The 18,706-nt window shown below is 46.4% G+C and overlaps 1 protein-coding gene and 1 pseudogene across 1 annotated transcript; both read right to left on the bottom strand.

The window, feature by feature from the left end:
• Positions 1 to 5,349: 5,349 nt before the first annotated feature.
• On the bottom strand, positions 5,350 to 9,191 carry LOC124236009 (granzyme H-like; annotated as a pseudogene).
• A 1,638-nt stretch (positions 9,192 to 10,829) lies between these two features.
• On the bottom strand, positions 10,830 to 14,020 carry LOC124235621 (mast cell protease 8-like). Its single transcript, XM_046653871.1, has 5 exons — positions 13,938 to 14,020; positions 12,618 to 12,768; positions 12,114 to 12,249; positions 11,631 to 11,885; positions 10,830 to 11,189 (listed from the first exon to the last, which is right to left on the bottom strand). The coding sequence occupies exons 1-5, from the start codon at positions 14,011 to 14,013 to the stop codon at positions 10,923 to 10,925; spliced, it is 885 nt and encodes a 294-aa protein (XP_046509827.1). The 5' UTR covers positions 14,014 to 14,020; the 3' UTR covers positions 10,830 to 10,922.
• Positions 14,021 to 18,706: the final 4,686 nt, after the last annotated feature.

The following is an 18,706-nucleotide window of genomic DNA, read 5'->3' as shown; positions in this document are numbered from 1 at the left end:
TGGATGATATGATATTTCTATTTTTAATTTTTTGAGCAATCTCCATACTGTTTTCCATAGTGGCTGTACCAATTTGCATTTCCACCAACAGTGTAAGAGTGTTCCAATTAATCTGTATCTTCTCCACCACTTGTTATTTCTTGTCTTTTTAATAATAACCATTCTGAAGTGTGTGAGGTGATATCTCAATGTAATTTTGATTTGCATTTCCCCAATTATTAGTGATGTTGAAGATCTTTTCATATGTCTGTTGGCCATTTCTGTATCTTCTTTGGAGAAATTTCTGTTCATATTCTCTGACCAGTTTTTGATTGACCTGTTTGTTTTTTCTTTGTTGAGTTGTATGAGTTCTTTATGTGTTTTGGAAATTAACCCCCATGGGATATATGACTTGCAAGTATTTTCTCCCTATTGGTTAGTTGTCTTTTTGTTTTGTTGATGGTTTCCTTTGCCATGCAGAAGCTTTTTAGTTTGTTGTTGTCCCATGTGTTTATTTTTTCTTGTGTTTCCCTTGCCTGAGGAGACATGATATTGAAAAAGATACTGCTAAGACCCATGTCAAAGAGTGTATTGCCTATGTTTTCTTCTATGGGTTTTTGGGTTTCAGCTCTTACATTCAAGTCTTTAATCCATTTCAAGTTAATTTTTGTGTATGGTGTAAGATAATGGTCTGCTTTCATTCTTTTGCATGTGGCTGTCCAGTTTTCTCAACACCATTTAGTGAAGAGACTTTCCTTTCTCTCTTGTACATTCTTGGCTCCTTTGTCAAAAATTGGCTGTCCTCCCAATTCTTTCTAGAAGTTGTCCATGGAGAATGGAATGTATGAGAGTAGATAGGGATATGTATATTTTTGAATGTTTTTATTTTCTATTTTAATAAAAAATTGTAATATCAGATCAAATATGAGTGAGAAATGTTTCACAACATCCATAGCTGGTTACATCTGCTTTGGGCTGTTTTATTACATTTCCGTCAGTTACAACTTTTTTCTCCTCTAGGATGTTGGGACATTAAAGTCATGTGCTTCCAACTTCATTCCTGGGCCCCCTAGGCCGCCAACAATGCAAATCTTCTGGGCAGGCTGATGCTGGGTCACTTCCTCTCCCTCCCTCTGATGCTGCTGTAGTCAGAAGCCAATCTCCTTGCTCTTGGCTTTGTAGGAGAGCAGTGTACTACTGAGCCATTCCAGACGTCCTCAGGGCTGCCTTAATGTCACTCTCAGAAGGACGTTTTGGGAGCTCCTTGAGAAGTTTCTACTGATGAGCTTGTGATGTTTCATGGAGTGTCAGTGCTGGGAGAAGCCTGTGCCCACGTCAGTGTCTTCCCACAACACGTGTTTGCTTGGAGTGAGGCACTTTCTTTTAAGAATTGGCCTGTGCTGTTGTCCTTGTAGGAAACAGCAGGTGACATAGGACATTCAGTGACATCTGCATACAGTCTTCCCCTCAGAGTAGTCAGTGGGAAAAAGGGGCCTAGACCCTGGATGTGGCAGAGAACAATTTGAAAAATGATGCAAGACCCTCAGTGTTTCCTGGCAGAAAACCTTACTTCTGAGCTAGAGCTGCTGAGCCTGTGGCTCTGGTTAAAAGTAGAAAGATGTGGAGGTGGACGTATTCCCTAAGACCCTCTTCTACAAACGCTCAGACAGTCCAATTATTCGAGATAGGAGAGTGGTAATATACATTGTGATATATTCATGGGATGAAATGCTGTCCAGCTGTTAGAGAGCATCGTGTTTTAGAAGACTGCTTAGTGGTATGGAGTGGTGTGTTTCATCTTGTATAAAGTGGAAAAAGTAGACTGTAGAACGGTGTATACAATTTGATACCCATTCTGTTAAAGTGAAAGACATGAACCAGGACAAACATTTTATGTGACTCTTATTTTCACCTTTATATTGTCCAATTTTTTTCTATAATGGAAATATATTAGCTTTGTAGGCAGAAACAAAAATTTAGAGCGCATGATTCCTATAAACAGCAAACACTATTAAGCATCATGGTAGCCATGAGCTAGCAGTTTAGTGAAACGATTTCTTTTTCTTCCTGGGGACACAGGTGAACCACATTGTGCTGCCTCATTTGAGGTTAGGTGTGGCTGTGTGACTGTTGCCACAAATCAGATGTGAGTGGAAATGTGGGTACCTTCTAGACCTGGCCATAAACGCAGTCCTGTACCTGACCATGTAGATTCCTTCCCTTCCAGGGTTTGATGCAGGTGAACACTGGGAATATGGATGCTATCTTTAGGGAACTGAGCCTGGTCCCTTAATCATGGGTTGACCTTGTAATTATTGTCCAAACTGCGACACTTGAGAGTAAGAGGGGGCACTACTCACCAGGAAATTCATTTTGGACTGTATGTGAGCCAGAAATAAGACTTCTACTGAGTTAGTCAGTGAAATGCTAGAGTTTATCAGTTAGATAGTTAGGGTTATCTTAACTAACACATAGATCATCTTACTTAAGCCTACCATTTTCTGAATTGTAATGTTTATAAAAATAAAATTATTTCAATAATAATACCGTTTAAAATATAGAATAAATTGAAAAATAGAAAGAAGAAAAATGTCAGCCTTAATCTTACCACCCCGCTGACCACTGTTAACAAATGCTTTTCCATGTAGATTTTTTCTATGTATATTTTCATATAGTTGTGATCATAATATATTTAGTTTTTAATGCTATAATTTAAATTATTCAACATAAAATTTCCCTCATTTTATTAAAAACATATTATTGTATATCATTTTATGATCTCATTCATATTTAATAAATAGGCTTTTAAGTTACCTTAAAAATACAGAAAAATTACGAAGATGAATATGTAGGAGAAATAAAACCTAAAAGGCATATACCCGTATAAGCAAAGATACGAGTATAGTACATACTGACATGTAACTACTTTTGACTTAAACATATGTGGTGAACCTTCTTCCATGTGACAAAATGTAATTCAATCTCAAAACTTTAAAGTCTCCCTGGTGTTCAATGGTATAAAACTTTTCAAAAATGAATTCCCAAGTTGGTGCTGAACAATGATGGTTCGGAAGATTTCACTTTCACTTCACCAAATCTATAAGGAATAACCTTGTCCACTTTTCTCAGTGTGGTTGATGGCTAGGTGAAAGACTCCTTTTTTTCATTTAAAGCCTTTATGTACAAGGTGTGAAAATGCCATTTTCTCAGTGACCATACTGAATGTAAGCATCATTAGTTTTGTAAATATTTCCTGACTATATAAAACTAAAATTATTAATATTTCCATTAGCATTGATTAATTAGTGAGATTTTACTTTTTTTCCAAATGTTTATTAGTTTTTTTAATAACATGCCTATTAATGTTCTTACCCTAGTTTCCTAGATCCATGGATAATGCAGATGTTAAGAGCTCAAGAATCCATAATGCACATGCGCCATATTTTACCATTTTCCTATTTTGGACATTAATACTGATTCCAATATGGAGTCCATTATTAAATAATAGTGTGATGAACATCTTCATGAATAACCCACACATGCGCACATACATACACACACATACTTTAGACCTCACATAGAAATAAGTCCCAGAAGAAAAATCACTAGATGAAGAGAGAGAAATAGATGTAAACTGACTTTGAAACCACTTTAAGGAAACAGATACCATCAAGAGCATCCCAGTCTTCCTGATGCTACAGGCATTATTAGGTAATCGTTTTCCTTCCTAACGTGTGTCATTCTACGTCAAATGCTCCTGTCAGATGTGAGGGGGAACTGACCCACCAGGCACTGTCGTTCAAAGCCACATGCCCATGTCCCTGGTGGCAGATATCCCTGGCTACTCTCTCGCTGGCTCTGGCTTACACCCTGGGGCTCCGTGGGGCTCCTCATGGCCGACTTTCTGGGGTCTCTAATTCTGTAGTGTGACGGCTTCTCCTAAGAGTGTCCATTTCTACTGCTGTGACCCAAAGTTGTCCCCTGGCTCGTGCACCTTCTGCTATTCACTTGCTCATCTCCGCACGTGCGTTCAGCTCTTCCCTCCCCTGTGCTTCTGCCGGTGCTGTGAGCCCCAGGGGAGGCTTGGCAGATGGACATGGGGACAGTCATGAATGAAAAATAAGCTTTTGTTTGCCTTTCATCCTAGTTTTCAAAGTGTTGGATTTTGCTTTTCATTTCCATGTGATTTATTTGTTATTCTTTTCAATGAAGTTCCTTTTCTTTTAGATGTTGGCCCCAGTTGATTCAGCGTTTGTCCACCTATCATGAATTGGTTGTGTTCTGTCACATCCAATTCACTGGTGGCTGTTTGAAGGATACACCATCCTAAAATAAGGCCTTATGGGTCATAATTGTTGATGCAAATAATCCATAACCTATCTATAGGTAAGAAAGACAGAATGATATTTATTGAGCCAATGCTGAGGACAAGCCTGGAAGTGCTGTCTCCCCCAGGGAACAAAGCTCTCCTGAGAAGCATGGTCACCTCATGGCTATAGTCCATTTCACAACTAAGAACATACAGGAAGTGTGACAGGAATACAGTTTTTTTCCTAGTCACAAGGATATGTTGTGCTGCAGTTTAACACAGACGTAGCAGGTCAACTTGACCTTCGTCCTCTGGGAAAAAGAGCTTATCTTGAAAGAAGTGCTGGTATTGGCGTCAGAGAAAGGGAGACATTCATCCCTGTCTTTAAAGAGTGCATTCTTTGCTTTGGGGAAATGTTTGAAGCAGATGTACAGTGTGTGTTTGGTGGGTCATAAGTTAGGCTGCTCTGGGAAAAACAAGCTTTAGGCTGAATCACGGCTAAACCAGAATGACTTCCCCATAAGCTTCAATATGTAAAAAGTTATTATTATTCCTATTATTTTCATCATAATGAAGGGTCTTGCAATTGAAACGTGGCATTTTGTGGGTTTGTGGACTGAGGCTCAGGCCTTCTACATGTAAATAAATAAAAATAAGACTGCCCAGGTGTCTCTTCCCTTTCTTCCTCACCTCCAGACACGGAATCCACTGAGCACAGATTGGGAACCTCAGGACCCCTGGGTCTCCCAGTCTCTTCAAATTTCGCACTGCCCTCTGGAACCAAACAAGATCACTCATGTGAAACTGTAATGTGCAATATAGATAAAATACAGAGAATTTGATTGTTTTCAAGGCAAGATTTCTTGTGGATTCCAAATACAGATCCATCTGCCAAACTGACCTGCCTGGGGGAAGGGGAGGAACCGGGAGAATTTAGAGGAAATTTCCCCTCATTATAAGTTTCCCGGTATCACGAATAGAGCCTGTTATGTGCCTGGCACAAAGAGAGAGATCAACAGTTGATGTATTGATGGATGGCCAGGTGGTACTTTCCAGCCCAGCAGCCCTGGAGCTCTCAGGCTCACAAAGCTGCCACAATCCAGGTTGCCAGCAGGGGGCGTCAGGCCAGGCTGAAAGGGGCTGAGGCTGCAGAGTGACTCCACAGGACATAATGGCTGAGGCCCCGGGGGATGCTGGGCTGGCTGGAGGACCCAAACTGTTTCTGCTCAGGTGGGAAGTGGGGACTGGCTCCTCTGATAGGCATCAGGTGGGCTGGCAGCTCAGGCATGACAGGGACAAGCCATAGGAGGGGAATTCACATGGGGCTTTTGGAACTCTGTTAGGGAGATGAGAGAGAAGCTGGCTCAAAACAGGGTGGGCTGGAAGGGAAAGAAGCTGGTGGCCAGGGCAGGCAGAAGGAAAACAAGGGTGAAAGTGGGATAGTCAGCCAGGGAGGAAGGTTGACTGAGCTCAGTGCTGGACCCAGGGCAGGGCAGGCAATGGGACCAGAGTGAGTCTGGGGACCATCATGGGATCATCTGAGCCTCTGAAGCTGCAGATGGTCCTGGCTGTGGGAGAAGCTGCCTCACTGGAGAGAGAGGCCCTGGATATGAGAAACTCAGTGCCCAAGCCCTGGCTCCTGGCCTTCTAGGTCTCTGAAGTTAGTCCCCTTCCACTAACCTAAGCCTCTCTCTGCCGAATTCTTGGGGGGTTGGTGATGGTGGTTGGGTTAGAGAAGGTAAGAATTTTCTAAGGCCCAGGGAGGAACACATTTTGGGGAAGAAGTTTGTCCTTTTATAATGGGCAGCCTTCAGACTCAGCCCTTGCAGAGGGCCAAGCACCAAAGGGTATGACTGAGAAACTATACAGCATGGGGTTTAGGGGGAAGGAGGGCTGGAGGAGAAAGGAGGAAGTGCTTCATTGTTCTCCTGATCCAGGACAGGAAGTGTGAGACCTTCATGAAGACTGCAGGAGGGGTCCCGCTGTTTTGTCCATAGGAGGAAATACCCTGAGCCATGTTTTCACAGACGAAGGGGCTCCTGGAGTCCCCCTGAGGGCAGAGAGGAAGGACAGAGCTGGCCTCCTCGGGGTCCTGCCCTTCCCACGACCCCAGGGCTCGGTGGTCTCTATTACGGGTTGCCTGGGAGAGCAGGGCCAGAGCAGTCTTTGTCACCTCCTTTTTCCCAGGGCTCCAGCCTGGCTCTGACTATTCTTTGCAGCTCCACCGAGGCCAATCCTCAGGGAAATTCTCTCCAATCCTCAGGGAAATTCTGTTGAGAACTCTGCTGTGGGATGACTGTTCCTTAGCCTGCAGCCCTGATCCGCTAGGGGTAAAAACTAAAGACTGGATTCGGGGAACCAGGCTTCCCAAGCTCTCAGGCTGAGGCATGAAGATATGGCCACTCCAATCCCCCAGAGCTCCCAGTTTCCTCTCTCCCAGGGCCTGTCCAGGTGCATGCTGGAGACCTTACCTTGAAGCTGTTCTTCATCTTCTTCAGATCCCCTACACAAATCTGGGCGGCCCCGCTGTAATAGCTGTGGAAGAAGGATTCACACTCCTGATCCTTCTGAATCGTCAGCTCCACCTCCTGCAGAGTGATTGCTAAAGTGCTATTAGGACTTTCCCCCAGCTGGACACACTACACACCTGTCTGGGCCTCACCTGGGCCTGGCCCCTGGGAATGCTGAGGGGCCTCACAGCTGCAGTCTTCTTGGCCTTTCTCTCCAGCTGATGGGAAGAGGCAAGAAAGTCCAGCTCAGCCGCGGCCTCCTAGGCCTGGATCCACGATGAAGCCACACTGACTTCCCTCTCCCATGAGCCACTGGGACTAGTCAGGTGGCCGGGATGGGAAGAAGGGGAGGGACAGGTAGCAGTGGGAGGGGAAGCAATCTGGACCCAGGAGAGCAAGAGCAGTAGGGAGGTTCCCTTACCTTTAGTAAGATGATGTTGTTGGAGATCTTCTTAGGATTATAGTGTGGGTGGGGGATGGCTTCTTACAGGGATGACCTGCTGGGTCCTCTCCTGCTCCTTAATGTTGTGGACCTCTAGGGTCACATTGAGTGAGCTGCACAGGAAGTGGAGTGGGGATGTAGGGTGCGGGGAGTCACAGGAGATCCAGCCCTGGAGCCATGAAGTGTGGGTGACAGCCGGGGCAGGGCAGGGCTGCAGCTAGGGGAAATCAAAGTGACAGGAGGGCTGGGCGCTGAGTGACTCTATGCCCTGTGCTTCTCAATGACACTGAGAGGAGGGCTTCTGGAAGCTTTCTCTTGCCCTCAGGCAATATTGTGAAAGTACTCTGAGTTTGCATTTTGACCCTAATGCATACTTTCATTCTCCACAGCTGCTTTATTTGGCCAGTGTGGTCTCTCTGCTCAACTGGGCCACTTGTTCTCACCTCTGACCCTCTGACCCCAAAACTTACCTGTCCTATTTCTCACTTTCCATCACCCAGTCATGCTCTCAGTTGGCTCCTCTCATGACCTCTAGTGTCCTTGAGTTACCAGGAGCTGGGGTAGCTCCCCTGGGCTGCAGGCCCTGGGCAGAGGACCCTGTAGGGGTTTCAGGAGGTATCTGTTGTCTGTGGCCCCCTCACCTTCCCCAGCAGTGAGCAGCTGTGAGAACAATATCCTTTCCCATGAGGACACTGCTACACCTGTTCAGCATCTCCTCAACAAGAAACCTTATCAATGCCATGCAGGGGTGTGATAGGGGCCTGGCCTCATGTCCTCCAATGATGATTCCTGAAAGAAAAGACTGGAAGATGGGCTTTCTGGGAGTGGCTGTGGTCAGGAGGGAAGGCTTTGGAAGATGGGGCCTACAGTGCCCTGCTGACACCGGGGGACAGTCCTCCGAGGTTCTCCTTGCAGCAGAATAACCTTTTCTGAATGTGAGGCCTCCGAATGCCCTGTGAGACAAGGGGGGACAGTGCTCGTTGTCCCTGTCCTACTTCAGACCTTGCATGGAGGAGATAAGAGCTATCTTTAGGATGGTGGAGCCTCAGGGGACTGTGGACAGGGCTCCCCTGACGCCTTCTCTCTCAGTGAATCTCCCTACCCCTCTGAGCCTCTGCTAATGTCCCAGCTGGTGCCTGTATCTAATAATCTGTCCATGAGTTTATGGTGCGGGATTTTCTAAAATCTTCATGTCCGAGGGTCTAAGCCCTCCTAGGATCTCAGTAAACATTTTCGGGCTGCGTGAATGACTGGCCTTCACTTAACTTTAGGCTGAGGTTTGTTGGGGATCGTGATGGTGGGATTGAAGGCCATTGTCATGTGGGGAGGGCACTGTGGGGAGCAGCAGAAAGCCTGGGAAGGCAGGGGGAGATGAGGCTGAAAACGGGGTCTCTGGGCCTCTGGCAGAGCCATGGCAACAGGGGAGCCCTGCATGTAGTCATCCAGCCCCTTCTGAGATCCCTGGGGTCCTCTCCTGGGCAGGGGTGAGGTGGTGAGGGTTCTGAGAAGTGAAACTGATTCTTAAGCTGGACATGGACAGGTCCCACTACTGCAGTCGGTTTATCTGATCTGTCCTTTCCTGAGGGATTTTAATTACTTGTCTTTGTAGCTTCATATCCTCTGCCAAATCCCTTCCTGTGAACAGCCACATCCCAGGTGATAAGAGAGAGGCTCACAGACTAAATCTTTTAGTGAACACCATTCATTCCTGCCATCCTTGTTGAGTGTCTATGCAGCATTGGACTTCTTAGTGTAGATTTGGGATGGGAGCTGGGGTCTAGAAAGTTCTTGGGCTCAAATTGAGGAATATCCCTCTCTGTGCTAGGCAGAAGGGTCAGGAGTCCAGAGGGTTTTGTGAGATGGGCTGGTGACTCTGGAATGGGGATGGTCACTCACCTGTCCCAGGCTTGGGGGGCAGAAGAAAGGCCAACTAGAGCAGGAGTCGCTGCATCTTCCCTGGAGGTCTGCCTAGGTCAGAGCTGATAGTGTTTCTTCCTTTCAGACACGGCCCCTGAGGAGAAGGCAGGGGTGTGGCTCAGGGCCTCACAGACCTCTGAGACCTGTGCTCCTGGTTTTCTTGTGTCGTCTGCAAGATAGTTTGTCAAAGTTCTGTGGCTTGGGATAGGTGACAGTAGCACTGTCACCACACTTGCACTCCCAGTGCTGAGTCACAGGTGAAAGCAAGAAGAAAGAACAGGAAAGCCAAGCCTCTGCTGCAGCCAGCAGAGGAGCTGGACCTCAGAAGCCCCTCGGTGACTGAATCTACAATGTCTCCATTTCTCAGCTCTTGGCCCTTTTTACATCCTGATGAAGTCATGAACATTTATTTAGCAAGTTAGGGCCAATGAGAAAGATGGCTCCTGTCCTTGAGAAGATGGCAGTTGGCTGGAGTAGACTGAGAATCTGTGGTTAGAATACAGGCTGGTAAGGGCTGTGGTGGGGGTCTGCTTGTTGGTGTGAGATAAGGCTGGACCTGCCTTAGGAGCATGCAGAGCTGGACACACTTAGACACCCTAAATGGTAACCCCACTTCCTATCTGACCATCAGCCCACCCTTGTATTTTTGAAATATTGGGAAACATCTTAAATGTAAGTATTCTGTGATAAAGAGAGCTTCTCTTATCCTACCATTTTTTTTTTTTTTGAGGAAGATTAGCCCTGAGCTAGGATCTGCTGCTAATGCTCCTCTTTTCGTTGAGGAAGACTGGCCCTGAGCTAACATCCATGCCCATCTTCCTCTACAGCATGGCTTGATAAGTGGTATGTAGGTTTGCACCTGGGATCCAAACAAGTGAACCCCGGGCCGCCAGAGCAGAACATCCGAATTTAACTGCTGCTCCACGGGGCTGGCTCCTCTTATCCCACCATTTTGACCAAGTCCTCACTTGGTATTTGTTGGACCAAAATAAACTATTATTGGATTCATTTGAATTGAGTGGTCTGATTGATTTATACTTGGATCATTTAGCACGCCTGGACCTGAGGTGGGGACCATTCCACCCAAATCATAGTGCCTGTTTATTGGCAGGTGTTTCTCCTCTAGGAATGTGGGCCACTGTTGCCAGGTGATAGAGAAATGGATCCTGATCATCCTAATAATTACTACCCACCAAGTATTCTCTGTCCAGTGACCAGTGAACCACAGCATTGATGTCCCTGGGCCTAACAATTAAGGGCATTTGCGAACAGATTATCCCAATGCTCTCACCAGTGTGACGATAGATGAAAGAGTAATGGAAAGGAAGGCATTATGAGCTTTAAACAGCCCAGTCCCAATTCTGTTAAGCAACAACATCTTATGAAGACATAGAAAAAGAGGAGAAGGTGACATGCTTAAGCATTAATGATGATGGTTTCTGGGTGGTGGGAGTCTCAGTAATTTTAATGTTCTTATTGATATGTTCTGCATTTAACTATCTTTCTATGATGACCATGTATTACTTTTCTACCCAACACACATTTTCCCATAGTCAAAGCACAGTCATCAATGGCAAACATTCAGCAGACCACTTTTTCTTTCCAGTCTAGCCTATGCTAAGGTGGATGTTTTAAAAATGAATTTACCTTTTGAGTCCATTCTTAGAAGATTTGAGATTGTTGAAAAATAGAAGCAAAATTTACTCAGTAAACTCCAGGCTCTAGGACATTTTGGTGAATAAAGGAGGAATCAATGATTTCCACTCTAGAGATGGAAGTTTATTAAGTCCCTGGCAGCCTCCCCTCCACCTGGCTCTTCCCAGGCAGTTCTGGCCTCTGCCCCAGAGAAGTTGTATGGATCAATCCTGGGTGACCTGAGTCTGGTCGCTGCTGCATGAAGTATTGTGCTTTTTATCCAGGGCAGAAAGCTTGAGATCCAGGTGAAGACACGTGGGGGCTCCCCACTGGGGTGTGCATAGGAGACAATGCCCTGGGCCACATTATTACAAACGAAGGGGCCCCTGGAGTCCCCCTGTGGACAGAGAAGAAAGAAGTCTCAGTCAAACACCTCTGGTCCCATCCTTCTCAGCATCGTTTTCTCCCTGGTGCACTACTGCTCCCCTAGGGCCCAGTTGTTCAGAGGGATAGTGGCTGAGTGGTCAGCATTCACCTTGGCTCTGAGTGTCAGGGGGGTTGGTAGATCCTCTGTGATCTACCTGCACCATGAACCTGTGTCCTTGCTGTGTCTTCTCTCCAGCTCAACCCAGTCCCAGGCCCTCCTCTTGTCCCATTGACAAAGTCCAAGAGATTGGCTGGAGAGAGACGCCAGGGCTCCAAATGCTGGGAACAGCATGCCTCCACCCATGAGTTGACCCAGGCCAGCTATTGGTTTTGGGTGGGAGAAGGCATGGCTGTGTCACCCCAGCATCACTGTGTCCCTGGGGCAAGGCTGGGAAGATCCTTGTCTCCTTACGCTTGAGGTGGCCTTCTTGTACTTAGGGTTCCCCACACACAGCTGAATGGAGTTGTGGTAGTTTTTGAAGAGGTCCTTGCACTTCTGCTCATTCTGCACTTCTAGATCCACCTCCTGGAGTGTGTTTGCCTTTTCACCATTTGCCAGTTGTCCCCAGCCTGCCACACTGCACACCATCCCCGGCTTCACCCAGTCCCGGCTGTGCGGCAGGGCGATGGTCTTCACAGCCCAGTTGAGTTGAGCCTTGTTTTGCAGCTGGTGAGAAAGGTGAGAGATGGCAGTTCAGGTCCCGCCCTCCCAGTGGGCTCAGACTCAGGGGTGAAGTTGCCTGTACCCCCTGCCTGGAGTCTCCCCAGCCCCCGTCTATTGCACTGACCCAGTAGAGCAGACAGGTTGGAGGAGAGGATGGGACTGAGACCCTGAATGAGCTGTCTGCTCCCTCATGACCTGTGTGAGTGCACCTGAAAGTCAGCAAGCTGGTACCTTCAGTAGCATGATGTCGTTGACCTTTGAATAATCATTATAACCCTTGTGAGGGAAGGCTTTGAGCACAGGAATGACCTGCTGGCTCTTTTCCACTTGTCTGATATTGTGAGCCCCGAGGATGACACTTATTTTTCTGTAAAGAAAAGGTAGATTGGGTCAGCCACAGGAGCTCCAGGTCAGTCTCTGAAAGGCAGGTTGAAGTTCCAGCCTAAGGCACACCTGCAGCTGAGTCAGATAGGGAGGAAGGGAAAAGTGGAGTGTTGACTTTCTTTGCTGTGCAGCAGTGACCCAGCCTGGTTCTTCAGCAGCATGTCTGTCACCCAGGCCTCGGTCCACACACTCCACCCCTGAATCCCACACTCACTGTGTCCTGGTCTGAGCAGATCAGATTGCTCCTCTGATTAGTCATTGGCTCTGTGTCCTCAGGGACCTTCCTGAGTTACAGGCCAAGGGACCATACCAGGGGTCCCAGGAAGACAAAGACTCATTTGTTCTCCTCACCTTTCATTGCAGTGAGCTGCTGTCAGCACAAAGTTGTCTCGCACCAGGAACCCACCACATCTGATGCAGACTTCTTTGCCTTTGTAGGAAAGTACAGATGCCATGTAGGGCCGGGAGTGTGGTCTGGCCTCTCTGCCCCATATGATCTTCCCTGAAAGAGAAAATTGCCCTGGATCTCTGTGTTCATGGACAACAGAGGACTGGCACTGCCTGGTGGCCTAAACCCATAGGATGTTCAGAGGCTGGGGTGGTTGTAGTGTCCTCAGGGACCCAACACAATGAGAGGTGGCTGCAGGCTTCAGAGGGCAGCTGGCGGGCTTGTAGCATGACTTGTTTCCTGGCTTAGTTCTCAGTTTCCTCCTGTAGAGAGGAGGCGCTCAGCCCTTGTTCTGGAGACAACACACTTCATATACCTGTTAAGGGGACTGTCCTAGAAGACCTGGAAATTACTTTCTCTGACCTACTTGATTGCTTCTTTGTTCCTGAGCTTCTCAGACCCATGTCTCCTGCTTACTTCCAGAATGGGTCTAGTCTCACTTGAACATTTTGAGCTCATGGAGCAGAATACTCTGGCTTCTTTCTCCCCCATCCTGGGTCAGGCGCATAGTACATACCTCAGAGACACTTGTTGGCTGTATGAATGAACAGTCCTCAAGTCTGCTTTGGTCAGCAGCTGGAGAGGAGCAGTTAAATGCAACCTGAAGTCCAGCACCATTTATCTTTCTTAGGCTCACAGAGGGCAGAATACAAAGGATGAGACATCAGAGTGAGATGGGGAAATGGGCTGGAGGGGCCTGGCTGGGAGCCAGTCTCCACTAGGGTGGTGGGAGGAGTGGTGGGGCACTGTGATGGCTCCTCTAGGTTTTGGATATCTGTCTCGGTAGAGTTGAGTGGCTCATTAGAAGGGGGACAAGGTGAAAGTGACACCTAGGAAACTGAGTAGTAGCTGGCTTGTCTATTCTTGATCCTGACAATAGCTCCTTGGGTAGATAATCACATGTAGCTTTGGAGAATGGGGCTTGTAGTGCTTATTTCAGCTTTCCCTTCCACCAGAATCATGTACTATCCTAAAACTAAATCATTTTCTATGCAGCAAGGACGTGACCCTTGGAAGGGAGAGGACACTCCAGATGTCCTTGGGAGTAGTTTTCTTTTCTGTAATTTCTCTGCATTGCATACCCAGTGACAGATATGGGGATCAGCAAGTTTCTGGGGAAGGGCTGAGGCAAGGCAGGATCATAATGCCAGCCTCACTGGGACACTGTGGAAGTGTCAGTGTTGGAATAAGCCAGGATTCTGAGGATCTCCAGGGGCACTTACCTCCTTCAGGCCTGGAGGGTAGGAGATTGGCCAAGAAGAACAGAAGCAGCAGCATCTTCTCCGAAAGGCTGATCATGTCTGAAGTGGTGTGTGCCTTCTCTTTCCAGGCTTTTCAATCCTAGAGGTGAAGGAAGAAGGGGCCGGTTTAGTGACCACCAATTTCCTCCCAGTTCTATTGATTCTCAAGATTAGAGCTTTCATCATATCTCTCTTCCCCTGACAGAAAAGGAGTTGTGTGGTGAGGGTTTTGCAAGAACCACTTTCTTAGGCCATTGATAGCCTGACCACATTCACCAGGAGAAAGTACTGGACACTTTGAATGCAGATGGAGCTTTGGGGGCCTTCGGCATTAGCCAGCAATGATGTTCCTTTCCTTAAGTGAGATCCTCCAAAAACATGAATGTTACCCCACCAGGCCTTGAATTTGTGACTAGGTCACTGTCTACTTCCTAAAATAGCATGCATCTGTGAAATCCTACTCTTTGTTGAGCTTCCATTTTTTGATAGCCCAAGAGGTTCTTTTTGTTTTTTTTTTTGTTTTATTTTTGGTCTAAATGCCAAAGTACCAAGCTCTGGTCTCTTGTAAAACACACCAGCCAAGAGCCTAGTCATCCATCAACTGCTTGGTAGTTTCAGGCAACTGCAAACTGTTGGGGATGAGGGTGAGGAGCAGAGATTGGGGATGAAGTGCAGATGGGGCATTGACAAGAGTACTAGGAACAGAAGGTAATGACAGAACAGGAGAGTTTGAGAGGAGGGGTTTGACAGAGAAATTCACTTGAGTTCCCTGTGTGGTCCCAGGTTGTCCTGATAAAGCTAATGTTGTTCTCAACTTCTTGATATTTCAAAGGTTTAAAAGACCCCAGTATTAAAGGAGTTGGGGACATGCAGATAGAGACTGAAAGAAGAGAAAAATAGCTTTGCCACTCAGAGTTTCTGTGGTCACTACTGTCCTGTCTGGCCCAAGTAACCTGGTGCCCCAGTGAAGACCATGATATAGGCAAAAGTTCTGCCCCCAAGGCTTCCTGTCCCTGGTGAAGAACCTGGCATGGCTGCTCTCAGAGTTGTCAGCACACAGGTGCTTGAGGGTTGTCAGCTCTTGAATGGGAAAGTTCCATGGCATGATGCTACTAAGAATACAAGCAATAGGCTTGACAGTTTATTTTTCTTTGTTCTTAAATAATTTAATATATATATCAGAAGACTTCTGAAGTTTTATCTCAAACTGGGCATAATGCTTATGCTACTTTTGCATCTGTTGGATCAGTCATCACTCAGAAGGTGGAACATGTCAGGTATCTTCTCATTTTCATTGTCTATCCCAGATGTGACTGTTGCTTTCAGGGGTTATCACTGTTCTCCTACCTTTGATGACTTACACCTCCTCCCAACACTCATTTTGGAAACCACGGTACGTTCAGCAATGGTGTAGTGATTTATTAATTAAATGTGTGTTAACAAGTTGGGTCATGAAGTACCTATTAATGTGTATGAAGTTTTGGAAGCATAGAAAATCGAACACGATAGAATGTAATTTTGGCCAAAGCAGGTTTTTATCATTTGAGTGCATCTTGTCACATAGACTCATGAGAGTTTTCACAATTTCCATCGCTTGTTTCTTGTACATTTGGCTGTGTTATCACTTTATTCTGATAGTAACTTTCCTCTGAGCTATTGGCACACTATGTATGGTTACACATCCACCCAACCAATGACTCATTCTCCTGTTCTATCAGGGTTACCCATGGATCCAGATCATATCAGCAGGCAGTTGCCTCTTTCTGCTCTGCTTCTGCCCCTCTCTGCCCCCTGTCTCATCTGACCCACACCCAGCTGATCATGACTCTGCTGCTCTGACCAAGGGCAGAAGGCACCTGTGCCCGGGCTTAGCCATTGTGACTGGAGAGAGGCCTGGCCACTCTCGTAAGGTTATTGTTAATAAGCTTGCAATTGCTTTAGAACTTTTCAGTGAATAGAAAAAGAAAATGAAGTAGGGAAATGAACAGAGTGTCAGAGCTGTGTGGGGAACTGCATACACTATATGTGTAATGGGAGTCCCGGATGGAGAGGAGAGAGAGAGAAAGGAGCAGAAAAATATTTGAATAAATAATGGTTGAAAATTTCTCAATTTTGGTGACAAAATGCCCAAGCAAACAAAGACTATTAATGTACACACCCAAGAAGCTCAGTGACCTCCGAGTAAGATAAAGTATCATAGAAGAATGGGCAAGATTTCCTCCTTTCCGCCTTGCCTTCTATCCTGGATCTCGTCTCTTTTGCAGCCCAGCCCTCTCTTCAGAGAGCACTTCTGGCTCATTCTTCCCACAACTGCTGCTTCTTCTATGTCATGTTAACAGGGGAGAGTTACTGGGATGGAGCCACTTCTGGGTCTGTGACATCAACCAGACATGATGCCTCTTCTGCTTGACCTAGAACCCAGAGGAAAATGTAGCTCTAACAATGCCATGCATGTGCAGAGGGGATCGCTGCCCACTTTCTCCAAATAGCATCTTCTACCATGAGAGCTTAAGTTTTTTTTGTATTACGAGAGATTCTTTTTAAAAATTAATTTTAAAATGGTGGTGAAATATACATAACGTAAAATTTAGCTATTAACCACTTTTAAGAGTACAGTTCAGTGACATTAAGTATATTTACATTATTGTGCAACCATCACTACTATCCATCTCCAGGACTTTTTTTTCTTCCCAAATTGAAACTCTGAACCTATGAAACAGTAATTCCCTCGTCTCCTCTTTCCTTAATCCCAGGAAATCACCATTCTACTTTGTATCTCCATAATTTGCAAGAAATTTTTATGTAAAAGCAAGAGCCTTGAGCATAGCCACATCTTAAACATTACCCCTTATTTATCCCTAATTTCTCTTTCTGCTACTTCATTGTTAGTGTATAGAAACACAACCATTTTTTTTAAAGATTTTATTTCTTTCCTTTTTCTCCCCAAAGCCCCCTGGCACATAGTTGTATATTCTTTGTTGTGGGTCCTTCTAGTTGTGGCATGTGGGACGCTGCCTCAGCGTGGTTTGATGAGCAGTACCATGTCTGCGCCCAGGATTCGAACCAACGAAACACTGGGCCGCCTGCAGCGGAGCGCTTGAACTTAACCACTCGGCCACAGGGCCAGCCCCTACCCCTTATTTATCAATTGGACCTTATTAGGCAGTAGACCAAGTCTAGGCAAGCAGAGATTTGGAGAAAAGTGGAAGGGACAGACGAAGAGGTTGGGAGGGGGCAAGCAATGGCCCACAAGCCTACCTGAATTCATCCTTCTGCTCTGACCACCATGAGGAAGTCCAGGTTCCTTCTAACTTCTCCTGAATGTGTTCAGGTGGGATAGAGAGGCCTGGCTCTCCATACTTTTGGATATTTTTGAAGATAAAGAGAGAGATGAGAAGAAAATTTCTTCATCTGAATGGGGCATTGATGTCATCAGGGACAACTGAGCAGTGCTTGAAGCCTAGTGAGGGCTTCTGTTCTTGTTTCTAAGGAAAGAACAGCCCCAATGAAGAGTGACTGTCTCCATCTGGGCTCTGCTCCTCTGCCCTTTCTACACAACTCACTGTCCTGAGAAGGAGGAATATAAGTGTCATTGCCTCCAGAAACCTTGCCCCTAGTCCTGATCCTCAGTGGAGCTACTCATTAGGGTGCAGGTGGGCATCTTCCTCCACTTGTCTGGTCTCCTTCACTACCTGACAGATTAGTTTGGCGTGAGGTATGAGAAAGCTCACCTTGAGGCTGGGTCTAGGAGGTCCTGGCCTTGGGCTCTGAGGAGAATTCTGGAAACCAGAGGACAGGTCTTGTGGCCAGAAGGCAGAGTGTTTAGAACCTGGGGTAATCTGTGGAGGTGGATGTGGTGGGGAACGGAGCCCTCTGTCAGGACTGCTACACACTGAGATGGGGCTTCTGGCTTCTTTGTGCAGCATGGTGGCCTTGTGGCATGGCCTGGGTCCCTCCTTAGTTCTCCCTGTTGTCATGAGGAGCTCAACTCTGGTCTATATCAAGCAGGCTTCAGATACATCTTATGGGGAAAGGATCTGTCTTCAAGGTGGACTGTCCGGAAGACCTGGAAAACGCTTTCTCGTGCCTATGCTGGCTGCTTCTTTGTTCCTGGCTGTCTTACACCCCTGTGTCCTGCTCCCTTCCAGGATGAGGCTGGTCTCTAAGATCTGAATATTTTGAACTGATTGGGCAGGATACTCTGGTATCTTTCTTTTCCATCCTGAGTTGGACATATACAAAATACCCGTAAAGGTCTGTTTGATGCAGGAGTGAATAATACACAAATTTGCTTTGGCGTGTGCATGTGTGGGAGATGTCCACATGGGTTTCTGAACTCCTGCATTAATTTAACTTCCTAAGGCATTGATCTCTCAGAATAATGAGGGTGGATACAAATAATGGGAAATCAGAGTGAGATGGGGAAATGGGCAGGAGGGGCCTGGGTGGGAGCCAGTCTCCATTAAAGCTGTGGGTGCAGTGGTGAGGCAACAGTCTGATGGCTCAGTTAGTTTCTGGCTACCTGCCCTGGTACAGCTGGGTGACTCAGCAGTAGAGGGACAAGTTAAAGGTGACACCTAGGAAACTATTAGTAAACTCTTCTATTCTTGATGCAGACAATAGTTCTTGGGAAAGATAACCACTCTTAGCTTTGGAGAATGGAAGGTTATATCCCCCATTTTCAGCTTTCCCTCCACCAGAATCATGTGCTGTCCTAACGACGAGCATGTTTGAGTTCAGCGTGTGTTCCC

This window comes from Equus quagga, chromosome 2, assembly GCF_021613505.1.
Source record: "Equus quagga isolate Etosha38 chromosome 2, UCLA_HA_Equagga_1.0, whole genome shotgun sequence".
NCBI lineage: Eukaryota > Metazoa > Chordata > Mammalia > Perissodactyla > Equidae > Equus > Equus quagga.
The sequence above is the reverse complement of the archived record's forward strand: the minus strand, read 5'-3'. Positions and strand labels throughout refer to the sequence as shown.